At 43.7% G+C, this 26,959-nt stretch overlaps 1 protein-coding gene across 31 annotated transcripts in view; it reads right to left on the bottom strand.

The window, feature by feature from the left end:
* Window positions 1-11,247: 11,247 nt before the first annotated feature.
* Window positions 11,248-26,959, bottom strand: part of STARD13 (StAR related lipid transfer domain containing 13) — a 514,444-nt gene continuing 498,732 nt past the window's right edge. For 29 of the 31 annotated variants that reach the window (XM_077868118.1, XM_077868123.1, XM_077868115.1 and 26 more), the window contains 7 exons: window positions 25,279-25,477; window positions 20,109-20,319; window positions 19,371-19,485; window positions 18,300-18,521; window positions 16,978-17,195; window positions 13,936-14,112; window positions 11,248-12,993 (listed from right to left, as the gene is read on the bottom strand). In XM_077868118.1, coding sequence (XP_077724244.1) covers window positions 12,876-12,993; window positions 13,936-14,112; window positions 16,978-17,195; window positions 18,300-18,521; window positions 19,371-19,485; window positions 20,109-20,319; window positions 25,279-25,477 — 1,260 coding nt within the window. In that variant the 3' untranslated portion in view covers window positions 11,248-12,875. The remainder of the gene's footprint in view (window positions 12,994-13,935; window positions 14,113-16,977; window positions 17,196-18,299; window positions 18,522-19,370; window positions 19,486-20,108; window positions 20,320-25,278; window positions 25,478-26,959) is intronic. The other 2 variants (XM_077868141.1, XM_077868134.1) reach the window with 1 other exon arrangement.

Genomic DNA, 26,959 nt, shown 5'->3' with positions numbered 1-26,959 from the left:
TGTGCCTCTCAAAGGCTTACCCCCTTTCATGCCTAAGTTTGAGGGGTTCCTCAGTAGAGACCTTCCCCATCCCCCCCAGGGCTGGCCAGTGTCTCGAGCTGGGAAGGAACACATTTGACTTCCTTTTCTCCTGTTCTCCTCCTGTTGGCCATGAAGGCCCTTGAAGGTGTGTTCATTTAGCACATTTCTCTTACTCACTCATAGGGTGGAATCTGAAAAAGACAAAGAATACAAGTCAGCAGAAGGCACAACTTCAGGGGATTTTAGATGGGGGTCTAGAGAGAAAGTGCAGAAATATGCTCTCTGTCTCACCCTCTTCAAAAGCAAGGGTGAGGAAGAGTTTAGAATTACTCTATCTTGTTTGAAGCATCATCCCCATGAAGCTTCCAATCCCTGAGATTATTTAAATGGCAGATTTGAAATAATCAACAATAGCTGAGTGATTATAAAAAGCAAGAACCAGAACTTGAGTTAACTGGATTCTATCATTTCTTCTGATCACTTGGAAATTCTATTTTTGCTTAAAGTTGACATTTAAAGCTGAGTGACTTCATACCCATGAAGGTGGCGATCATCCAAAAGATGGACAATAAGTGTCGATGAGAATGTGGAGAAACTGGAAGCCTTATGCATTGTTGTGGGAAGGGTAAAATGATGCTGCCACTTTGGAAAATAGTTGGCATTTCCCTTAAAAGTTAGATAAATAATCTACCATATGGTCCAGGAATTCCACTTCTAGGTGTCTATGCGAGAGAAATAAAAGTACCTATCCTTACACTTCTGTTATTTCTCCCACTGTCTGTTTGTTAGAAGCAAGTCACTAAATATAGCTCCCATTTCTGGAGAGGAGAATTATTAAACTCTACCTCTTGAAGGGAAGAGCATCAAATAAATTGTGGACATATTTTAAAACCACTCTCTTGATCAAATTTTGTTCTCCATTTTTCAGGAAAGATGTTTATGATCAGAAAGATGAGGATGACCTAAGGAAGGAATCGTTTTGCTTTCCTTCTGTCTTCTATTGACATTATACCACCCACATCAAGCAGACATCAACCCCTTCCTTCTTTCTGTTCTTGTACCACATGTGCCTTTTAAAAGTCTTTATTCTATTAGTATTGTTTATTTTTTACTGCCCTCTATACATATTGAAAATCTCAGTACATTTTGGGTTTCAGACTCCCTGACATGACTCTTCGAGGTTATGCCTCTATTTTGAATCTCCTCTTGCCTCGTGTCTAGGAAATAGATATTATTACTGCCAGGACCCCATGAACACTGAAATCTTGATCATCTCTTACCAATTCCTTCCACCAGGTTCTGAAGGCTGTCTGTGCACAGGAACAACAGTGGAAGGGAATCAAAAGACATGGTTATTAGTGGCTGTGCAAATGTTCAAGAACCATAGTAAAGGGCAAGCACTCTCACTTGCCTCCGAATCTGAATCTTAAGTGAGCATGTCCAGACACATCCAGACACGTCCAGACACATCCATCCACGTGGCAGGCTGAACCTGCTGGCTCCGCAGCATGTTCAGAGGAGAGAGTACACAGGTTGTGGACTGTCTTACGATGCAGGGACCACGCACATCCAAACAATGCTGCTGACCTCGGTGAATCACATCAGAATCTGCCTTTTACCTGCCAGTGCCACAAAGGGCTGGGCAGACAGTGCTGGGCTGGAGATGGAGGGTCAAGTCATCCCTCCCTAATGTGTGTTGTTGCTTTTTTTTTTTAATTTTTATTTATTTATGATAGTCACAGAGAGAGAGAGAGAGAGAGAGAGAGAGAGAGAGGCAGAGACATAGGCAGAAGAAGAAGCAGGCTCCATGCACCAGGAGCCTGACGTGGGATTCGATCCCGGGTCTCCAGGATCGCGCCTTGGGCCAAAGGCAGGCGCTAAACCGCTGCGCCACCCAGGGATCCCTGTTGTTGCTTTTTAAATCAGAGGGCTTGCTGCACAGCCCTGTTACCTTTATGTCTTCTTCTTTATGGAGATTATTTGCAATTATATTCAAAACGCCATTCTTCAGAAGATCTGTTCAGTCTTCTCCTGCCCTGGCCAGCTGAGGTGTCTTTCTTTCCACAGTGTTAGCTTGATTCAGTCGTAAAGCAAGGTGAACATAATTATAAAGCAGCTGCAGGATTCCAAACTCAATGACATTGCACTGCCAGTTTAACTTGGCTTCTTACAAGTCCCATGACAGACAAGATAGAAAAAGGAATGGGTAGTTAAGGAACCAAATGCAAAGTCAGTCTGAACACCGGTTGAGGTAAGGCCCCATCTGGTCCGGGGCAGCTCTCGGCACTTACTGCTTATTATGTTCAAGCTGTGAAGGATCTTTGTTCTGTTCTGAGATCAATCAAGCAGCCTTCAGCAGCTGCTGCCTTTTTGAAGTGTCAAACTTTGAGGGGTCAGTGCCTGAGGAGTCAAGAGTCTGCTGCAAAAAATCCTCCCATTTTAAAGAGATTAAATCAGTCTCGGGCCTTTGCACACCTCCTCTGTTTCTGCTGATTATGAGTTTGAGTGTGTCGTTAACCAGTGGTCATCTTGGCGAATCTGGTCTTTAGCTCACTGCCCTAGCTGCTGGCGTCATTGCTTGACGCTCCTTGACATGAGTGACTCCATCTTGCTCGCTACACCAGCATAGCTTCCTGACTTCCATACGCGACTGCTGACTTCATCGTCTCCATTAAAGAGGAACCCTCCTTCTCGTGAGGGGAAGCAGCAGAGCAAAGATCAGATTGCCTGGATTTTGAAACCCAGTCCCGGCTGGGTGATTGTCAGGAAAGTCACTTGTCCTCTCTGTCCTTCAACTTGCTCTTTTTAAAAGTAGAAATAATAGTATCTATTTTATTGGATTATTGTAAGGAGGCTCGATATGTAAATCCCACATATATCTGTAAATACATGTGAACGTGTATGAAGATTTCGTTGGCATACAGCAACACCTCAATGCATACAGCTGTTGTGGGCTTCTCACTTTTTCCTTGTGTAATCTGGAATGATCTGAGGCAGGAAGATGGAGAAGTTGCCCTGCTGTTTGTACTTCTGTGTCTGAACTTCTGTTTATACTTCTGAACCTGTGCCCCACCAACAGGTTTCACAACTCCACCTGGAGAATGCTCTGGAGAATTGCCATGCCTGCTTGCTGCTTGGTGGGATTTTCTTTTTGTCAGGGAGGGTACAAGTGCTCTTTAGCCTTGGATTCCTCTTATGGGCTCGATTCCCCTCACCGTGCAGTGGTCTTAACACTGTACTGGGACTTCACTGTCGCTGGGAGACTTTCTTCTTGATTTGTACCATTCATGATGTCACTTTGAACACCGTATTTCCAGTCTCTGCATAACATTTTGACACCGGAATGTGGGAGCATGGGGAGCTATTTATTTTACATGCCCAAATCCTTGAGCACAAAGTGTTTGTCTGTCTTCTCAGGGAAAAACTGCCCCTCTCATCCTTATTCTGTTCCATGAAGCAACAGCTGTTGCTGTGTACAGTTGTTTAAAATTCCTTCATTTCATGCAAAAGAATCCTGCTCAATGCCTGCTGTGCAATAATCTGAACCCTGAAAGGTAATATACTCATCAGGACAAAGGAGAGTGGGGCTCTGTTAAATGGGAATTTTGGGGTTTCTGGAGAAGACTCAGAGGGCACACCATCTTCTGAAAAGTGAGTAATGTAGTCAGACAACTGTTGCATTTGTATGAAATGCTGCACCTCTGGTTTGATGTTCCCATTGAGCCAGCTGATACTTTTCGTGCTTTGTACATATGCCATCAGCTTTGTACTGGACCCACTGCAAACTGAGAGAAAGCTACGAAGAAATGTACTGTCCTCTGCCACTTGCAAGTTGCTTTTGAGTTGAACATTCTGTTTCTTGCACTTCCTAGAATAGAAGCACTGCTCTGGGTATGTGTTCCTTTTGCTTGGTGTCCAGAGGGAGGCTCCAGCAGGTCCCAGTGATGGATGGTGTCATCCCCAGTGGCTGCTCTTCTGAGAGCACATTTAATTTCAGATGATTGGAAAGTTGGATTTTTCCAAAAAATTTGAACTGCCCATCTCCATGGTAGACAGCATACTCTATCTGTGGCTCAAATAGAATTGACAGTAATACCGGTTTCCTTTTTATTTCCCCCTACAAGATGAGGAACAGCAGAGACACTGAAGAATCATGAGGAGAACCAATGAATACTCCCAAATCCAGCCATCTGATTATTTTGTGCAGTGCTCCCCGGTTTGGCACTTCCTTGTGTGATGTCATCAACTCTGGTCTGTTGGGAATATGTCCCACCTCCTGTCGCCCCACCAGCTCTGGGAAAGGCTTTTCTCCTTGTCTGCCACCTCTAACACATGATGTGGGCATTCTCTTGGGTTCTCTTTGGGCATAAATTCCTGACCAAGTTGTGCCTTACAGACCACATGGACACTATGTACCGTTGTGGAGAGTTCTTCAGAAAATGCCTGAGAGGCTTGAAACCAAAGGCACTGGGGATTTTCAGAGGAGAAACAATAGATTTAGAGAGCTTTTGAGTGGTGAAAGGGGAGAGGGACAAGGTGAGGGAAGGGTCAGGTAGGAGGAGGCTGCCATGAAGAGCCCTTCTGAATTCAAGACAAGCTCCCCCACACCCTGAAGTCCTGGAAAGGTGCAGCACCCCAGCCTCCCAGAGAAGTAGGGGCCAGGCAGGGGAACGATCCTCCTGTGTACCCCAGTCATCCTGGAACAACCAAATCAGGTTGCCTTTCAGATTCAGGGTTTTACACGGTAGTGTAATTTTGGGCTCTTCCTAATTCCAAAAATAGCTCATACGGACCTGTTGATGCCTGAAACCCACATGCCCTCTGATCCCCAATAAAGAGAGAAAAAGCTTAATTATGCAAACCTATCATGGAGTAGCTTTGTCTGAAACTCATTCATAGTAAACTGTCATCAATCAGCTCTGCAGCAGGTGGGATGACAGATGCAAGGGAGGTGGCCCGAGCGGTGTGCAACCAGGTGTCAGCCAGGTGTGCTGTGGGGATCTGGGGATCTGGGGCGGCTCCATACAGAGGTATCAAGGGGAGAGCCGGGTCTCCCTCCCACCCCCTGAGGACCCTCGAAGGTCAGCGTGATGACAGCAGAAAGGAAATGTATGGAGCCCAGCAGTAAGCTCATGAGGTCATTGTCAGCAGGTGTGGCTGATGTGTGGGGTGTGATGAGGACATCAAAACTGAAGAAGGGGAGCCTACTCCTGAGCACACCAGAGACCTGGTCGCCAGAACTCCTTGAAGTGCCTGGTACCTTTGAGACGTGCTAATATCTGGAAACCAGAACAGCGGGGGACCCCGCCCACCTCTTCTCTAAGACCCTCATAAGACCTCCTTATGCTGATCATTTAGGCATAAGAAGAAAATGTTACTGTCTGGGAAATGCAGATTTCTAACATCCGTGCATCCTGGCTCACCTCATTTTTTTTTTTTAAGATTTTATTTATTTAGTCATGAGAGACCCAGAGAGAGAGACAGAGACACAGGCAGAGGGAGAAGCAGGCTCCCCACGGGAGATGCAGGACTTGGTCCCAGGACCCCAGGATCACAACCTGAGCAGAAGGCAGACACTCAACCCCTGAGCCACCCAGGCGCCCCTCGCCCCACTTTCTGACTGGTTTGGAAGATGCAGCCATTATGTATCAGCAAGCGTAGTTCTCAGGGGATTCATGTGTGTAGTGTTGCTGTGCTTCTTTTTCTTCAAAGGGAACAGGTCTCTGCAAATCGATTAATTAATTGATCATTCCCACCACTGTAATTTTAGTAACTCTAGTGGAGCTGGAGAGAAAAATAGGGTATCACTTGGAGCAGTGCTCCGCCCAGCCCTCAGTAAGGTTTTTCTTGACGAGCTGATCTATCTACTGCCTCTGGTTTTATTTTTCTCTGTAAAGCTTACCTGGCCAATTATTTGTCTTGTTCCTTGGCTATTTTTCCCACTAGACCATAAGCTCCACAAGGATAGAGATTTTTGTCTTTTTTGTTCACTGATTTTATTTATTGTTTTATTTACTTAAAGCCTGGAACAGTGTCTGACATGTAACAGGGCTCCATACATATTGACTGAATGAATCATCTAATCTGTTTTATTTGCTGTAAGCAGGTGGTTAACATTTGCTAATGTCAGAAACAGCCACATTTAACTTCTTGGGAGACCAATGAATTCTCTGTGCTTTGTACTCTCTGAGAGGTGAAGTAGTCAAAGCACAAAATAATCACAAAAAGTTATTTCATTAGCTTTGCAACACTTTACACAGTGTCCCTAGGTTATGGCTTCCACGTCTATGGCTTCTGTCATCCTAAGGTCCAGGTTTTATATGCTCCCTTCATTTTAACAATATTTATGGAATGATGTGGCAGAAAGTTTAAGATCTGGAGTTTCAAAGGTAGGCAAGACCTGGTACGCACCGCAAGAGCTTATCATCTAGTGGGAGAGTCAGATTTATTGCTACATAATGAACTGCAATGTGATTCATGCAGTAAGAGAAATATAGAAAGAAATAGGTGGATTTGAGAGGGATGGTCGGAAAGTCCATGCCCAAATCTGACTTTGAGGAATAAATAGGCTATCACATGACCAACAAGACAGAGACAAGGTCAATGCAAAGTCACAGAGATGAGAAACAGTGCTTCCGTATTATTGGGCCATTAAGTGCATGGTCAGAAGAGGCAGGAATGACAAAACCAAAGTGGCCTAAGGAACGCAGCTGTAGCTTGGGCACTGGGCACTCTCTTGTGTTACAAACCTGTGTGTCCAACTGGCTGCTGGGGACCTCTGTCTGGATGGTTCCCAGCCATTGCAAGCACTCTGTCATCAGAGCCTGACTGACCAACCTTTCCAACATGGTTCCCTCCCTGCCTTGCTCCCATCTGAAACCTGTTCTTCCTTCTCTTTCTCCTTATATCAGTTAAAGGACTCACCACATGCAAGTTTTTCTAAGCTCGTAACTCAGAGTCCTCTTCAGCTGCTTCCGTTTCCCCACCCTGCCACAACCAGCTAATACATAGATCTTATTAATTCCAGCTCAGCGGTATCTTTAAAAATCTCTCCACTTCTTTCTCCGCAAATATTTCCCACCTGGAATGTGATGACAGCCTTCTGCTTGGATTTCCCACCATCATTCTACCCTTCATCACTCCAGTCTGTCCTCATCTCAGCTGTTAGTCATTCTAATGGCTGCTATCTTCCAGAAGCTCCCCCCTTAGCATACTTGGGGTCCTGGTCTAAGCAGAAAAGAACAGATTCCAATCTGGCTCATGGGACAGGTCTTAGGTCCACGTCTTGGCCATATTGGAGTTGAAGGAGGAGGCAAAATGACAGCTTAAGTGTCACTTCTACAGATTAGAGATGTCTTCTCTCAGTGAGCAAGTGCTCCAGGGTCAGCACTGTTTCATCACCAGAACCAGCCTACCCTCCACCCCCGGATAGGCAACGGGCATTATAATTGAGAGAGACAGAAATCAGCACCAGGCCAACTTTTCCTGCTGATTCAGAGTTTGTCCTTGGAGATCTCACCAGTAAGCTCATCATACCAGCAATTGGCATCTTCAGATCCTAGAGCACCCAGACTGATCTGGAGCACCACAGGTCTTGGCATATTGGTTTGAAAGTGTCTTTCCTGGGATTTTCAGATGAATACTAAATTTATATAAGTACTCCCCATTTAAGAGGAAATAAGGGAAAGCTATATATCCTAGAATGAAAGGAAAGGCAAGTGATTATGGATTAGTATCAGTTCAGAAGGGCCAGTGGTATCAGTCACTTTATTTCTGTCTATGTAGAAACCGAAGAGAGGAAAAGGCAAAGATGGGGGTGTCTTCACACCCCTGCTCCTGCATACAGGAATACATCAATTCTCTTTTAGCCCATTTTAAGTCTCTGCCATCAAAACAAATGTGAATTCACGTCTCAATTGGTTCAATAGAGAGTCCAAAGTCCGTGCTGCAGCTTAAAAATTCCTGGCTATGGGACGCCCTGGGTGGCTCAGTAGTTGAGCATCTGCCTTCAGCTCGTGAGATCCTGAGGTCCTAGGATCCAGTCTGTATCGGGCTCCCAGCAGGGAGAAATTTAAAATTTTAAGATTTTAAATAAAATCTTAAAAAAAAAAATTCCTGGCTTGTGACCATTCAGCTTTACCTCCTTCTCCATTCACTGCTATCCTCTGTACCCTCTGACCCTGTTTTAGCCACACCCAACCTCCATCTAATGCCCAAGCCCATCCTTTCCCTTCACATCGCAGGTTTTCCATGTGCTTGTCTCTCTGTCACTCTTCCAAAGTCCCCGGGAGTCACCACCGCCTCTGGGCTTCATGGACTTCATGGTAACTTACTACGGGGTATTGTGTATACATATTCATCCTCATTACCTGCAGATTCTATATTTGCCAATTTGCCTACTTTCTAGGTTTCTTTGTAATCTCCAAGTCAATACTCACTGTTCTTTCGAGGTCATTCTGGGATATGTGCAAAATGGCACAAAATTGGAATCACCAATGTTCATGCACATTCCCAGCTGATATCAAGCAAATGTGGCCTCTGCCTTCCTGTTTAAGTTCTCATACTATAAAAAGTATCCTTTTCATGATGTATTTAATACCAAATTTTTTCCATTTTTGTGCTTTTTGTCTATGATTTTGTAGTTTAAAATGGCCCCAGGTACAGTCCTGAGTGCTGTCTTGAATTCTTGAATGCAAGAAGGCTGGAATATGCCTTACAGAGGAAATATATGTGTTAGATAAGCTTCACTTAGCCAGGAGTTTTAGTGCTGTGAGTTCAATGTTAATGAATTGACAATATGGTACATTTAGAAAAAGGAAGAGGCAATACACTGATCTGTAAGTCAGGCTACTCTGGAAAGTAACACTGATAATGCATGACAAAGCTGTGGACAAGATAGAAAGCCCTAAATTTGTGGATTCATAAGATGATGGCCCATACAAAAGATAATGATTTAAAAAGCAAGGCTGCGAGGCTGAAAGCCAAAGAAATTTATAGACAGATTACTCGGGTTCCAGAAAATATTAAGCCTTTCTTGACGGTTGTTGCTTTACTATAAAGAAATACTGAGGGTATATAATTAGTTGTAAGAAATTTCTATTAAACAGAAGTGCACCTAGAACAAGGTTATATGCTGATTGGTTGACAAAAATGTGAGTAGAGGCTCATGGGAACCTATCCTTATATTTCTGCTGGGAGCAGTGGTTCAGTCCTTGCTAACTGGTGACAAGAATGGACTGCTGCTTATCACTATCCACACCTCTGCCTGCCCAGTGTTCCATCTCCCCTTCAGTGTCCAATGGAGTGCTCTGCATGAACAAACTATGCAGAAGGTTTTGCCTCAAAGGGGCAGCATTATTTGGGATTTTGAGCCTCATCTCTGCACAAGGAGGATGTGGGTTAAGAGGCATTTGGCTAGCCTGTTAGGTGCGACTGCTAGAATGGAAGTAAACATTCAGTCTAGCAAGGATGTGGCCTGCCTAGGCATGCCTAGCATTGCATGTTGCCAGTTGTCCAAATTCTGTGGCTTTACGGTGTTGTAACTTCAAGTCTTTCTTTCTTAATTCCTTATGCAGTCGGCCTGGACTGATTTTGCTTTTGGGTCAGTGTGTGACACTCCCCTTTGCTGGAGTCTATTTTATCCCTCTACCCTATCATCCTGAGAAGAAGACATATGACCAGTTTTTTTTTTTTTCTGCAGCTAAATATCAAAAGACAGAAGTAGAATAGGTCATACCTAAGAATTACAAGTATGCTTGCAATCAAGTTTGAATTCATATGGCCTAAGGGTCTCAGGACATTGTAGCCAGGGGCTGCTAGAATGACCACTATGTTCTCTTCTTTGAAGTAGAAGAAAGGGGCAACTGAAATTCCTCCTTTGCCTATGAAAGGCAAAACTTTCAAGGAAAAGAGGAAGGCTTGAGGGAGATGCACAGAGGGCAGAGTTTGGAACATTTCTATGGGGGCATATGGTCTTTTGTGGCTTTTGGAGCCTGTAGTTGAGAATGCTAGGGAGCTCCTGCGTACTTGATTAGGAGCTACTTTTGTTATCTTTTAGAAGTAAAGCAGAGAACAAACAGAATGAGGCCAAGAGGCTTAGAGCCAGATGTGGGCTACTCTTCGTGATCTACTGTTGCAGCCAGAAGTCACCTCATCACATCTCAATTTCTGGTCTTCTCAGTTAAAATGAAATGTAGCTAGAGTTTACGGAATCTTTGATAAAAAATACCATAAATGTGTTTTGATGACTTCCAGTCTTAAGCACAGTGAAATGTAAAGAATCAGCCCTTCCCATCACTCTAATGCCTTTGACACATTTTAAGAAACCGAGACTGTTAGTGAATGTTAACAACCTCCTTGTATTTGGGAGAGATACTGAATACAGGTTTTCAACCTACAGGATGAAGCATGAAAATCAACATATATTTTATAGAAAATAGGAAATATTTAATGTATATAAATGTATTTGTCTTGGCAATTATTTATTTACAATTGATGACTGATACCAACAATTGAGGTAAAAATATACATGAGGTATAAATATAATATTTAAATGCAATATCATATTTTATTTCCATTGGCAAGATAACCATGAGTAAAACACTGTGGTACTTGACAAACAAGCTTGATGCACCTTTTCCCTCCTTTTTCCTTTTTTTTTTGTTTTTTGGGTTTTTTTTTTTAGACGCACTGTGTTATGTGGTGGTGATGTGATTAGTATGTGTGTAAAAAAAGAAAAGTCAGTCAGATAATTCGAAGTGAGGAGGAGTCAGAAACACAATCATATTAGTTTTTCGTATCCTCTTGCTTTCCAGAGTGTGGCCTTTGGGCCAGCAGCATGGGCATCCCTGATACTTGTTAGAAATGTAGACTCTCATTCCAGACTGCCTGAATCAGAGTCTGCATTTGAACAAGGTCTCCAGATGATTGTGTGCACGCTAAACTCGGTGATACGATTCATCTTTGTGTGTCTATCACATTTTCCAAACACCTAGGATTCTATCTCTGGACAGGTGTTAAACTAGACTTTGTTAATCTTGTCTATGCATATGAATGTAATCCAGCATATATGGTTAAACCTAAGATGCATGGCATAAGTGAATTTATTTTGTTCACAGAGCACTGTCCAAATAGAAAATTATGGATTTGCTGGCACCATCTTTTGTAGGCAAGGAAATAAAAAATTCCTGGGTCATAAACAAATGGTATGATTTCCTTTGCACCATATAGAACTCATACATAGCATTTTTATTTCTCTCAATAAAAGAATTGCACATTGCTTATAGGAAAAAACATTACATAATAACATAAATGCATACAATACAAGAAAGGGGAAAACACTCATTTAAGTTTTTTTTTCCTCCCACACCAGTTGCTAAATTATGATACCAATCTCTCATGGATTACCAAAGAAAATCTCTCCCTGAAGCCAAACATAATAACTTATCTTCTTCTCTTTAATTGTTGAATTACAATAAAACCAACCCCACAACTAAAATACATTAGCAATTGGTTAAGGAGAGTCGATCTGCTTAGTCTCTACAATAATAAATAAGGTTGGGTCAAACATCTAGGTAAGCTTGACTGGCTAATGAAGAAATACGAAATTAAGAAACCTGTTTATATTTTCTAAAACTAATTGCAGAGTATAGTTTTGGTTTTACCATTAGTTTAAAACCCTGTCTTTCAAATCGCAAAACTTTAATGAATTCTATCTTTAGAGCATCATATGTAACAAAATAAGAATTCCCTGAAACTGTAATGGTCCAGGACTCTCAAATGACCATCACCTCCCCTTGTCTGGTGTCCAGAGTTAAGTTCAGTGCAATATATTGGTAAGAAAATACCAATTAACTGTGACCAAGTAGGCCACTGGTCATAGAGAATGACATTTAAGAACATGATGAAATGTTATCTATGAAAACTTGATAAGACACAGAGCCTCCCTTTGGCTGTGAATGTATAAAGGCTATCCTATTTGGCTCTAACCAGCAGGGAAAAGTTTCTTTCAGTTACTTATGCTGACTCCAGCGGCCTGTGGGCATCTGACATTTCATTGAAACTGCACCTGGCTGGGTCCACTGGCAACTGGTAACCTAGCCTTCCACTTGGTCACAACTTCTTCCCCACTTCTTTGCTTTTAAGAGGAGTACAAATTATTTTCCTGGCTCTATCCAACACCCTAAGCTCAGTTTTTGAATCACACGCACAAACTGACAACAAATAAGAACCTTGTACTGTTGTTTTCCTTTGGTTAGCTAATCTTTGGTTAGACAGCAGGGCAGACTGACAGATTACACGTTTTCACACCTTGGTGTTAGCAGCAGCTTCTGCTCAGCTTACAGGATGGTCGTAGGGAGATGGGAGAGCAACTTGGAAAGAACCACAAGAGTGAGGAAAGGACTCACTGAGTCAGATGCGTTCCTTTTTGAAAGATGCAATTATATATAAAATTGATACTGTACATATATACAGCAAGGATAGAGATATACACACATATGTACATAGGCTATAAATACATTTATTTACAGTTAAGAGTATGCTTCTTAGAAGCCTTTAAATAGCAAATTCGGCAATGCACAAGGAATAATCCATTTAATTTTAAGTAACATAGATAAATGTTCTGATTTTTAAAAATATTATATTAGTAGGGATGTAGCCATCTCCAGGAAGGCTAAGAAAGTTCTCAGAAATTCCTGCATCTTCAACATTCCAACTTCTCAGTGTTTCCATTTTTAAGCATTAACCATGTCACTCAGTCTCTCTCTCTCTTGCTTTCTCATGAGCACACTCTCTCCCACAAGTGTTTCCGTTCACTTCCTCTTCCCTGAGTTTGATGTCACACTGGGGAAAACTCAGATTTTAGTCTCTGGACCCTCAGCAATGAGGGGCTGAAAAGAGTTTCTAATCCTGGCAACTTCCGCTGCACACAGATGTCCAAAGCCTTTACTGTACCACTCTGGAGAGTGACCTCTGTGGAGACAAAAATCAGAAAGAAAGTGGGAAAACTTTTTTCCAAATCTCAGCACTTAATCATGACAGAGCGTGCTGTCCTGTGCCCTGCCCATTCGTGCACTCGTCTACAATTCAGGGCTGACACCTGGAGGATCTGAGAACCTCATTCTGTCATCAGGTGCCTTGAATATGCCTCTTTGGCCAAGTATTCAGTCCATCTTTTCAGTGTTCATTGGATGCTTTACGATGACACCATCTCCTCAGGGAAGATTCAGACTGAATTCTGGAATTCACTGAGAAAATTCTGTTTATATGGTACCCAGACTGGAACTTGTTCAGCATCATGACTGCCTTGATGGGGTTGGATTTTTTTTTTTTTCTTAAGATTTTATTTATTTATTCATGAGAGACCCAGAGAGACAGCCAGAGACACAGGCAGAGGGAGAAGCAGGCTCCATGCAGGGAGCCCAACGTGGGACTCGATCCCGGGTCTCCAGGATCACACCCTGGGCTGAAGGCAGACACTCAACCACTGAGCCAGCTAGGCATTCTGACGGGGTTGGATTTAAGCTAGCTTCTTCTCAAAGCAGGTTAAGAGGAGAGGACAGCAAAGAGAGAGCTGGCACAACAGCAGCACAAGAGAACGGGACTCGCCTTTACTGAGCAGCCACCATGCGTGTGTGTTTGCTCTGCGCGGGAGGCACATATAGGGAAACAGGAGCAACATGGAGAAGAAAGAAAAGCCAAGGGTCACAGAAGCAGGTCAGAGTTTTAGGAAAGATGAGGAAAAGGAAAACAGAGAAAAGGATCTGTAATCACCTATGAAGGCACGCTAATGGCACTGAAAAAACAAAGTAGAGTGAAATAAGAAATCGGGATGGCAAACAGGGCCCTGGCGATCCCGCCACTGGAGCTGAGGCTCAGACAGCGTGCCTGCCACCCTGGGGAGGGCACACTTACTTCAGGTCTATCCTGCAGATGTGGGTCAGTCTCGACTTGCCGGAGCCACACGGTTCTATCAAGTACTGGGAATCCATCACCACGGCCCGCACGCCGCCCATGAGCTGGGCTTCCTCGTGCTCCACAGAGAGGGACACCAGGGTACACATTCCTTTGGGCAAATCGGTCTTCCAGGTCCTGTCACACAACAACCGGCACATCAAAATTAAGGCCAAGAGAGAAAGAAAACCCTGGGCATGGCATTGAGCTGTGTTTTCCTGCTCAAATCCCAAACCTTAGATGAAACCAATGGCTTCCATAAGGGTGTGTAAAATTTTTACACTGCAATTCAAAGCAAGGGTCTCAGCCCTCTGACCTAGGGGCCAGAACTGGTCTTGCCATTTCTAATCTGCTTCTGGAACCCCAAACCGAGGCCTCAGAGGTTCCTGGCCATTACTGAAGGGTTGGCCTTACAGGTTTAGAACTAGGCCTTGCACATTCAATTCATTCAGCAAACAAACACCTACCGGGTACATGAGTATCCACACGAAGGTACACAACCAAGGGAGAGAAACAGGCATACAAAGAGACCTCTAAAACACCAAGGTAAGCACAGTACTGTGGCTGTGCACACATTGCTCTGCAATCCTGTGGAAGGGAAGGGAAGGCACACAGGAGAAGGCTTCCTGGAGGAGGTGATGCTCAACTCAGTCTTAAAGGAAAACAATGAGCTGGCGGTGCCCAGCCTGAAGCAAACTAGGCACATGTGGACTGCTAATTGTTTTCAAATACCTGAGTGGCTCCTGAGTGGAATGAGAAAAAACACAGTTGATTTGGCCCCAGCAGGCAGAGATGGGATGCCATGTGTCACTTCAGTATAGAGACAATCTGACTCAAACGTGCTCTCCAAAAATGAAACAGGCAATCTGAGGAGCAGTAAGTTCCCTGTGACAGGAGCTATTCAAGCAGAGAGGGGGCTATCACTCAGGAAAATGTGGTAGATAGAAGTCAGGAACCATGAGAGCATCTGTGTACAACCATTTCTATCATAGGACATAGGTTTCATTATCATAATCTCAGCTATTTACATCACAAATCCTATCCCTTGCTTGGCCACGTCATCTATAACTTCATCCATCTTGTCCTACCACGCCAGAAAGAGAAACTATTATACGTGCCCCACAAGAACAAGAAGCAAGCCCTATACAAATGCCTCGTAGCTTCTCCATGGGTGTGACCATTCTCCTCATGTGCGATGATATGATTAGTGATAAAGACTGGGAGCTGTACAGATTTGTGGGGATAAAATGGGAAAAGCCTCAGTTAACTATCACCAGAAGCTCCTGAGGATTTAAAGAAGGAGATCAAGCAAGAAGTAAAAGTGGCAGTCCTAAATGGATTGCTAGCCTCCGTAGAGAAGCATTTCAGCTCTGTGACCTCCTCACCTTGTCACTTTCTACCTTCTTGTATCATAATAACCACAGGAATCCCTGTTGTCAGAACTATGTCTGGTGCATGGTTTATTTTCCTGAGTGTTGAGTTCTTCCCCCATGAGCCTCATGATCCACCCACTTTCTTCTTTAAGTTGTAGATCAACTATCAATGCTGTGAGACTCTGCCCTAACCACTGTATTTAAAATTCAACCCCTTAATCACTGTCCTATCTTACTTATGCCCCCCTTAATATAAGTAACATTATCCCCTTACTTATTACTGATTGACACTCCCTTCCTGATAAAATGTAAATCCCAAGAGAGCAGGACTGCGGTCTGTTGTAGTCACAGACCACAGCCTCCCCATGCAGCTGGAATAATGCCCTGTACTAAAAAATAGGCTGGCGGGACTGCTGGGTGGACAGAAGGAGGGAGGTTCCATGCATGGGCTCTGGCCCTCAGCCCTCTCTATGGCATGGCTCCATTCCCATGGCTGCCATCCCAGAAGAACTATTTAATCTGCTGCTTATAAGAGTGAAGATGTGAAATTTGAATTCCATGAGATGACAAATGTTCCCATAACTGTGGTAATAAGCCACCCTTAAGCCTGCTCACATTCTCCTCCAGGATCCCAAGGTTGCTAAGATAAACACACATATTTAGGGAAAAATGATCCTTAAAATTCAGAGTCCCAAGGACCAACTCCAAAGGCCCATGTGAAAAGTGACCTGTAGTTTGCCATCAAAACGAGTTTCATAAAGAAATTTTGAAATGTACATTCAGCAATTTCACTAGTGATTCCTTTTACACTGCCAATCTATGGGAAGAGACAGTGTTTTCCATCAGTTATCAATTAAAAAAAGAGAATATATTGTTTTAATTATATTTTATTTTGTTTCTTAGTATCCTCAGTCCATGTTCTTTCTGATTCAATGCTGACTCACCAGCCCATGTGCACAGCTGTACTGGGCATCCTTCCTATCATTGGTTGAGCACCCCCTTCCAAACCCAGAGGGCAGGGAGCCAGAGCTCAACCCATACATCGATCAGAAGCAATACTTCAACAGTAGACACCAGACTCGCAGGCCTTGTCAGGCCCTGAAATCTCGCTGAACATCCGACTGTCTCTACAGAATTGGACCTTCGGAGTTGGGCCAAGCTTTCCATACATGGCAATGAGTTGTGAATATCTGAAGTTATACAGATGGATTCTGAAATTACACACACTTCTATCTTGAGAGCTACACAAACCAAAGCCTTGCTTTCCCGAGGGAGAAAGGCCAAATCAGGAGAAAAGTCAGACTCGATTTGCATAATTTGGCAGAAAGGGCAACTGGACAAACAGCAGCTCTTCTGAGGAAAGAACAATATTTGTGGCTTAATAAACCATATGTTCCATAATGAAAGGGGCCATCAGAGAGCCCAGCAGAGCTGTAAAGTGGGTGCAGGAAGCACGAAGTCAGGCATAAATACAGCAAAGTCAGTTTTCACCAGGAAAATGAGCGCTCGCTTAGCATCCCCAGTGGAGGCTGAGCTTTGGTGGTAGAACCCTGAGAAATGCTTAAATATGCAGATCTTAATCTGCTTTTGGGAAAAAGAAAAATATCTTAAACCCTACAGTCAGGCTTACCTGAGGACCACGAAGTCTCTGGAAGGATGGGGGGCCATGCTGTTCAACACATACTGATAGATTTCTGTGTGCTTGTCCAGGGTTTCCACAACCTTCCACTGCACAAAATCCTCATCCCACAGGTGGCGCTCTCTCAGAACACGATTCAAAACCACGGAAGGGGGCGCTTCCACCTCCACGGAGGCCTTCCACAGCTTCAGAGGATGCCCATCTCCCACCTTAGGAAAAGACACCACCGAAGGTTGAAGAGGTCAACGAGTTCCAGCCAGAACCTACCATTCTTCACTGGACATTCGGAAAACATCTTCGATTATGTGACTTGAACAAGTGATTCTGGACACCTCGGGTTTTTTTTTTTTTTTTTTTAAGATTTTATTTATTCATGAGAGACACAGAGAGAGAGAGGCAGAGACATAAGCAGAGAGAAGCAGGCTCCATGCAGAGAGCCTGATGTGGAACTCGATCTCAGGCCTCCAGGATCACGCCCTGGGCCAAAGGCAGATGCTCAACCGCTGAGCCACCCAGGGATTCCTGGACACTTCAGGTTTTAAAGTTAAGATGTAGAAGAAAAATAATAAAATAATAAATAATAAAAATAAATAATAGTGATAATACAAATAATAACCACCAACACATACAGTATGTACTGTGTGCCAGGAAAGATTCTAACCCATTTTATTTTTAAATAATCCTCCTCTGACAGTGGTAGGATTAGGTTCATTATGCAAATGAGAAAACAGGCACAGAGAGGCATGAGACTTGGCCCAACATCACACAGCTAAGAGATAGGGATATGACTGGCATCCAGCAGCCTAGCTTCACAGTCCACACTCCGATGATCTGCAATAGGGAGTGCTTGGCAATCTCCAGAGTGGATCCTTGGCCTATTCAGGTGTGTGCCAAACCCCATGGACAGAGCGGCCATTTTTATTTATTTATTTTACTTATTTATATTTTTTTAGAGGTGGTGGGGGAGTGGCAGACCGAGAGAGAGAATCCTAAGCAGGCTCCACACCTAGCATGGAGCCCATCGGGAAGTGTGATCACACGACCCTGAGATAGATCATGACCTGAGCCGAAATCAAGAGTTAGACACTTAATTGAGTGAGCCACCAGGGCACCCCTGGAATGGCCATTTATAAAGCAAAACAAATCCCTACTTGTTACACATGGCTCTTTGGGGGTAATTTTTTCCAACCCCTGAGATTACCTTTTTGAGATTTTATTTATTTAAGAGCATACGCTCACCAGGGAGTTTGATGCAGGAATCATGACCTGAGATGAAGGCAGACGCTTGACCGACTGAGCTACCCTGAGATTACCTTTTTGAAAGCAAGATCTGTGTTGTCTGTGCTGGAACATGTGACCCAGCCTTTGAACTTCTCCTTGGCTTCTTTCTGGAGGCCCTGGACGAGATGCTCCAGGTACGTATGGAAAGTTGCCCCACTCTCTTCCAGCTGGGTCCCCAGGTCTTCCAGAGTTGGAGCATGGATCGCAGCCTCGACATAAGAATTATGGGACTGGGCTACCAACTCTTGAGGGACCTGGACCAACAGATGCACGAAAGAGCAACATACTGAGCTAAGGAAAAGCTGAGGCTGATAGTTAAAGAAAGCAAAGTAATTTTGTCAAAAACCACAGTATGGGCAGTGGGCCTGGTGCCATGGGGCTAGGGATGTTTGCCCAAGATTGGCGGCAAGGCTGGGGTGGGAGCATTTCCTAAAGTCGGGAAAAACAAATACGTTTCTGAGACTACAGTTATTATTCAAAACATTTCAATGACTTCCCTTTTAGTCTTTCCATTTCCCTTTTATTTTACTTTAAACGTATTTTTATTCAGTTTGGCAAAATGTGGGCTGAGGAAACTTTAAGCACACAGACCTAAAGGAAACCTCAAATATGACTTAGAAATACCTTTACCTATTTAGCACACTTTCCCCATTTACAAATGCCAGTTATACCACAAAAAGTATGCCAGAAGTCTAGTTCAGTTACTTCTTGAACATATCTGCAGCTATATGCAGAGCTGTCATTGATTCTTAGTTGACAGGGATTGCTCAATATCACACACACACAGATGTTGAACCTCATCAAGTCCAAGTTAACAAATGCAACGTAATTGGCAGGCTGGCCTTGAATCTGGCAATGGAAGGTAATGTAACCGTTTCCTTGAAAACCATCATCACAGCAACCCCAGGTGTCTAACCGGCAGAGCCTCAATTGTACAGCTAGCTCCTCACATTTCTTAGAGGCAAAGACCGGAGCTACGGAGTGTACTATTGTCCTTAAAAAATCAGGAATGAACACATATGAGCCACAAACGTAGCAACCATTCCAAGCATCTTATGTAGCTCCAAGAGCTGTGAGGAAGGCTGCTGGAACCTTTTGCTCACCTCAAACAGTCTGTTGCATTCCGTGATCATGTGGGCAAGCCCCTGAGCGGCGGCCAGGTTCTCACTGAGGTCCTTTTGATCTGGCTTCCCGGTGGCATATTTCTTCTGTATGACTCTGTAATTGAAGGGCAGAGTCAGTAAGCAGATCCCAAACCCAAGGGCTTTTCGCAACACTGAGCTCATCCCTTTTGTTTTTGGGTCATGCCCGGATGCTAATCCAGATCCCAGGCTTTCTCATTGCCAAATAAAAACAATGAGCACATGGCCTAAATATTCTGAGTCAGTTTAAGAGTCTGACAGTTTCTAATGAAAAACCATGGAAAACTACAAGGGCAGGAAAAGCTGCTGGGGGAGAAATTATTTTTTCCCCAAGTTTGAAACCACATCACTGTAGGCAGCTGTTCTGGAGCCTTAGGTCCTGCTTTTTTCATTAAAGATTGTAAATATGACTTCTACTCTTTCCTGCTTCCCACTCACGCACTACACACAGACCACAACACTACTCCTCAAGCTTTCTGGATTGCAATGGGCATCCTTCCATACTACTGGGATTCATAACTGAGCATGGGAATTAAGTCTCCTTGGAACATTTTCTGATTATAAACTAAATGGTGGCAAATCCCCAAGCTGAAATACAACACAAGAAGGTGTGTGTGTGTGTGTGTGTGTGTGTGTGTGTAAAATCAACTAGGGGAAATACCTGGTTTAGGATCATGGCTTTTGATGAGAAAAACCCACCTGGGGGAGCTTTCTTTCTTCAGTAAATTAAGATGGAAGAGGGATGGGGCCAGACACACAGCAAGATTCATGGGCGTCATCTGGTTCTCTTCCACCAAGTTGACCACGTCGTTCAAAAAACACAGCAGTGTCTGCAAGACCTCCCTGCTTTCATCGGCCAGCAGCAGGATGGCAGCCTGCACTGCCTGCAGCCGCTGCTCCTTGGGGACATCTGTGGACAAGTGGGGGCCAGGTCATAGGGGAACAGCCATAGAAAGAGCCAGCGGGGAGATAGTGAGGGAGCTTCCCCTTCTCGGGGATGAAGATGCGTTCAGAGACAGGACCATCATCAACCACCATGGCCACAGCCACAAAGTACGTCATTGCTCAGGCCTCACAGCTGGTAAGAGAGAGGCAGAGATGGAACTGGAACCCCAGCAGTCCAACTCCAAACCTGCCATCTTCACAGCGAGACGCTATTTGGCAAGGGACGCCCCCTGCCGGGCCTTTCATGGTTTCTGAGCAATCTACCTGCTCGGTTATTTTCAATCTTGTTTTCTGCTCTGGCTGAAGTTGGCAATAGGCTGGGGCACTGTTGGTCTGGCTTCCCTAATGCCCACCTCCCCGCCCCCCCCCGCCGCCCCCAGCCCCGACAGCTTGGGAAGCACCTTTCAGGATGCCGAGGGCTCTACAGAGCCGGTTCGGACACCACTGTGTTACAAGACATCAGCCTTGCCTTTCCCCACCCCTGGTGGAACAGCCAGGCCTTGATGCCAGCTTGGCACAGTTAACTGTGAGTGGTGGGATCCAGCTGGCTGGCTCTCTGGAGTGACTCCTAGTGGGTCAGCTCCTTGAGGGTCAGCTGCACACATCTTTCTTTTTCCTACAAGTCACCCGGGCTCAGTGCAGAGGACATGTGCTATTGGCTCCCTGTGGTGACCCAATGTCACGTACTTCATAATCTTGGAGACTATGGAAATTGAGGTTGTACCTGGGGAAGAGGAACTAGGCTCACTAAGGTTATGGAGAAAGGCTGGCTGTGCCAGGCCATTCCCCTTTAGGGCGGCCCTTGTGGAGTGGTGGTGATAGTGGGTTAGAAGGGCACTGGTCCCAGATGTGAACCGATGGAGAAAATCACAGCAAGTGGGTGCTAGGCACTGCATTTTGCTGCCCCCTGGATGTGTTTGTTACTGATCTTTGAGATCTGACTCACTGCCCTTATTCTTCTCACTCTGAAAGTTATCATCAGCAGCTCACTTTGGGTACATCCTCTTTCTTAAAATACCATGTCTTAGGGCAGGTCTTTGCAGTAGGGTGTCTGTCCTTTGAAGGGATGGGGGAATGTGTTTGTGATAATCCTTGACTTGTGAGAAGAAAATATCAGGATTTCCAATGGTGTTTATGTTTTCTCTCATGCTTTAAAAATACTGATTGGGTATGCTTTAGAATGTGCACCGTATATCACAGTATAGTTCTATTATGAAAAAATAAGTAAGTAAACATGCTCAGGTATTCACTACTTGTAGGGGTACATGATAAATTTGGAGCCTGCTGCTCCAGAGAGGCTGTGGGGTGGTCTTCTGCCTGGGACCTACTCTCTCCATCGGACAGCCCGGGGTGGGCACGCTCCTGGCACAGGCAGCCAGCACATCCACATTTCTGGAAAAGTCTGACTACATTCAGTGTTCTAGAACCCATCTTTAACCCCACCATGTCCACTGTGCAGCACAAGATAGACCTGGGTTTAGTCGAAAAGAACCATTTTGTTCAAATTCTTTTTTTTTTTTTCATTTTGTTCAAATTCTAGCAGAACTTTTTTCTTTTTTCTTGCTTCTGTTGAAATAGAAGGAGACACCACTAATGATTTCAAGCCTGTACTGAAGTGTTATAAATTCAGCCAAGCCATTGTGCTTCTAAATATGCTGCTTTAGCTAAGGTGTCTAGTGTATACATTGTTTAACTTAACATGGCAGGCCTTCTCTTCCACGACACAATTTTTACGAGTCATCTGTCATGGCTTCATGTCATCTCAACTTTCTATTCCCTTGTTCCTTTATCCGTCAGAAAGTATCTTCTATGATTTTTCTACTAAAAAATGATTGTGAAGGTGAACTACTAGTCCTTAAATTCAGCATTCATTTTGGATCCTATCATCTTGGACCTTTGTTACACTGACACTTGTAGTTCCTGCCTCTTTCTCAGCTCTCAGGGGACTATTCTAGATCTGCATATCTTAGTGTTGATAATGGCAACCATGTGGATGGCTATCAGCACCTCAAACTCAACATCCAGTTGGTCCTGAACACCTCTGCTCTCCCTGCCCTCAAACCGGCTCTCCTTTCCCTCTTTTCAATATTCTCCCCGTCCCCAAACCTGAAGACTACAGAGTAGTCTCTGATCCCTCCATTCTCCCTACTGTAGACCAGTGGGTTTCAGCTATTTTCATTATCCATCTAAACTCTAATGAATCATTTGATAAATATCCAAGAAGTAATACAGCTAAAACTAGAACTGCTCTGGAGAAGTGGAGGAAGAATGGTTCCTCCCTTTGACTCTAGAGTCTACCCATGGAACACTGAACTTCCAGTCTCATTGCTGGAAGTCACTGCAGGTAATCCAGCACCTCAGTTAATGTGTCAGCTTATCACTAACCCTCTGTTCTTGTAGAGTCCAGTATCTCTTGTTCACCACTTCCAGATTCATGGGTGACTAGAGCAGTTCTGATGGACATGGACCCTTGTGACAGACACAGACCTGGCCGCCTACTCAACACCTACTCTCTCCTTCCTCCTCCATAAGGAAACACACTTGCTGTTCGAATGCAGGCTGTAATAATCTCAGGGAAGATGAGCCCTTCCCTCAGACCCAGGGCATAACCATGTTGGCCTAAACCCCAAATGGTAATCCCAGCTCTCTTTCCAGCGATTGAATTAAGGGAGAACGTATAAACCATTTCTCACCTACGTGACCAAGATAAATGCTAGGAGCTTCTGTAAATTTATCTCCCTGATAAAAAGAGACATATGTCCCAGGAGAAGCCCTTCTGTTCTCTTCTTGCCTTTGAGTGTGACTTTGGGAAGACATGATAATTGTAAGTTATGGTAATTGTATTGCAACCTTGAGAGCATAACCAAGAGAGGCTGACATCAGCCCTGGCATCACGGAGCTATGAAATTAACTGACTCTGGAATTACTTAATTCCAGATTTCTTGCCATGTTAGATTATAAAATTTCCTTATTGTTTACTTGTTGGATTTCTGGTTCTGTCTTTACAGCTGAGAGCATTGTAACTGGCAACCCCCTCAACCCCAAGGGTTCCTCAGTGCTTAATGAATCGCGTATGAACTCTTTGCCCTGAAATTCAATGCCCTTCCTTGGGATGGCCCCGGTCTCATTTTTCAGAGTCACTGGTATTGTGTCATACAGTTACCATTCACACAAGCCAGACGAACACCCTGTCCACTCCTGGCATATGCTCATGCTATTTGTGTCACTCAACAAGTGTTCCTTCCAATTTCTCCACCATCTGTTGTCCACACCAAGTCCTGGTACTCATCTCAACTTCCTTGGGTTTTCTTTGTAACCTTATTATAGAATTTCTCCAGTCTTGCTATATGGCAGTTATGTCTGTACATGTCTCATCTCCCTCAGCTGTAAGGTATTTAAGAGCAGAGAGTAAGTCTTACCCATCCATACCATCTGCAGCATTCAACACAGTGCCCTGTGCGTAAGCGGAACTCAGTTAATGTTTGCTCAGCTAAAATAAACCCTTCTTTGATCTGGTTTCTTGCTGGTGAGTTTCAAAAAGGACCAAAGGGATTTATCTCTTGGAAATAATCTGGCTTTAATCTTAGACTAATGTCAACCCTAACCCGAGAACTGAGTAAATGTAAAGAATCATATATGATAGTTCCAAACCATGAGGGAGGCTTAACTGGAAAAATGCAGATCAACCTCTTATGGCAACAAAATCATGAACTGTGTTTGGGATCATGCACCACGTATCATTAATTTAACTTAACCTATTCACTTTGACACAATAATATTTATTTAGTGGGTCATCACTTTATCCTGTTTTTACAAGTGGTATTTATCATAATCCTTTTTGGACTTGCAATATTGTAGGCTCCTTAAGCACAGTTAGCACAGAATTCTCTATAGCAGGGATCTTCTTCAAGTTGGATCAATTCCATGTTGAGCCTCATTTCATGTATATGTTCCTGAAAACTCAAAGTCCACATGCCAAATACATTTCTTCTAAAGAATCAGAACTTGGACCACTAAAATAATTTATAATCATTACATTATTGCATCAAGAAAGAGTCACATGTTGATTTCTAATACCCCTTTGTAGCTACCTTTAGAAGGACATGCTTTTTAATCAGACATTGTTTTATTCAATGATTATTTTAATTACAGGGGTTTTGCTGAGAATTATTAATTTAACATCACTTAAAAAATTCCAAGTGAAAATACAAATTGTTGAATTAAGCATAAGCTTGATTTGGTTTGCTTGCTTTTCATCACTTAAAATACATTGTACTAAAACACATTTGTTTTTTATTTCTGGTCATTTTAACATATTTGGCTTTGAATTTCATGTATCTCAAGGAAATGCTTATTTTTTTTAAAAATTAAAGTTTTAAAAAACATTTATATATGAAATAAATTCTATTGTGTCCCCTTTTCACTTTAAAGTTATTAAAAGTACATTGAGTGTTAGTTTCAGATCTTACACAAAACCCTACTGAGGAGGAATATTTTGATGTCAAAAAGGTATTTTTCTGCATAAAAAATGGCCTGGAGATTTTCATAACAAACTGTGAACAAAGTTTACTTCTGGAAAGAAGCAGAGAATGATACCTTTTATACATTTCTTTATGGATTCATGCACTACTTGCATAACTGGCAGACAGCCTATAGAATGGTTTAAGTTGGGCAGCCCGGGTGGCTCAGCGGTTTAGCGCTGCCTTCAGCCCAGGGCGTGATCCTGGAGACCCGGAATCGAGTCCCATGTCCGGCTCCCTGCATGGAGCCTGCTTCTCCCTCTGCCTGTGTCTCTGCCTCTCTCTCAGTCTCTGTGTCTCTCATGAATAAATAAATAAAATCTTTTTTTTTTTTTTTTTTTTTAAAGAATGCTTTAAGTGGATGGGTGCACACGGGAACACTGATCTGCAGTACTTCCACTTACACTGATAGATGTGGAGGAAGGTCTCGCTGAGCTTGTTGGTGAAAAGAGGCTCTGGGAGGTCCCGGAAGAACTGCTTTACCATATCTGCCACATCATACGCAGACTGGTCCTCATAGCTGACATTCTCGGGGAAGTTCTCATTCATCTGACGTAATGCATGGATTCGAGATTTCACGCCCGATTTTCGAAAAAGACCCACCTGAAACAAGTCACAAGGACGTGTTAGTGAGGCCACCTTCACCCCAGCCATTCTCTTCCTAAGGCAAGCACCTTGAGAGTGATGACAAGGCATGGAACCAGGACTGGATGAGCAGCATCTGCATCCAAACTAGTAAATTGTACATTACTAGTTTAGTTACTCTGGGCAGTAGTAGTAGAACACTAACTCCATCTCCTGTAAAATGAAGATAAGAATAATAGCCCACTTTGCAGGGCTACTGTGGAGACTAAATGAGAAAATGTGTATGACTGTCTTTGTAACCTGTAGCCTTCTAACACACTAGATGCTATCATGCCATTCATTTATCCAACAAGCAGTGATTAAATACCACTCTATCTTAGGCATATTTAGAGTTGCTAGGTGTCAAGAGTGAACAGACCAGACCAAATTCCCTGCTCTCTAATGTTTACACTTTAGTAGGGGTTTTGAGAAAGTTTGGTGAATGGATGGTTCACTGGATCCCAGATAAGCAACTATATTCAGTGCACCTCTGGGGGAGAGGTTTACAAGAAATATGCTTGAGAATCAAAATAATACCATGAGCATGTATTTTGATTTAAAAGTCTTATTTCTTGTCCTTCTTTGGAATCCTTATATGGATTGTGTATGTTTCTCATGTGTGCTTAGCACTCATTATTCTACCTGGATGGTCATTATGTGCATAAGCTCTGTCTCCAGCAAGGATTCCTGGGTGGCATTTTTTCAGACTTCAAGACATTGTCTTATACCTTTTTCATCCCTAGGGCTGAGACTACTCTTCTGCTTGACAAAATGGAGCAGCAGTAAGGGACCCAGGAGTGAGGTGGTGCAGAGCCCTAGGAGAATGGAGATTCCAGCAGGGGGTTGGCAGCTTACATTCTAGGCCCCTTTAGAGAGGCTCTGCACTCTGGATTTGCCTCGACCCAAGAAAGGGCTGAGTTTCTCTCAGAGCTCTGGTTCACAGCAAATTTGCATATCTGCTATTTTTAAATGCCCGCAGGGCACTGAGTTGCTCAAATTTAGTCCTTCATTCAACCCTCAATCTCTGCTTTTTCTCCTTCCTCAAGGGCTCGCAGGTTGGCCCACTTCCAAGAAGCAAGGTAGGAATATTCCCAGTGGTTAGGCAGGTAAGCAGCAGCACACCGGTGAGCCATGGCTCCTCCTCTCTATGCCTGGGGAAAGGCGCCAGGCCGCGTCAGGGCTGCTCCACGTGCCGGGCCAGCCTTGACCCAAGCTCAGGTGTCTGAGAGGAGCTCTCTTGGTTATTGCTATAAATGGAGAGCAGTTCTAATTCCTTTAAAGTACAGTGACAGCAGGAGAAGAATTCCAAGCAATTAGAGAATACTCAGGGTTTTGTATATGTCAGCTGAATGGATTCTGGGGGAAATTATACACTGCTACTTTTTGTGGCAATAAAAATAGAATTCTTAGTAATACTTTTTTGCATTCCAAGCCTTATAACTCTAATTCCACAGATCAGGA

Source organism: Canis aureus, chromosome 24 (assembly GCF_053574225.1).
Source record: "Canis aureus isolate CA01 chromosome 24, VMU_Caureus_v.1.0, whole genome shotgun sequence".
In the NCBI taxonomy this organism is placed as follows: domain Eukaryota; kingdom Metazoa; phylum Chordata; class Mammalia; order Carnivora; family Canidae; genus Canis; species Canis aureus.
The sequence above is the reverse complement of the archived record's forward strand: the minus strand, read 5'-3'. Positions and strand labels throughout refer to the sequence as shown.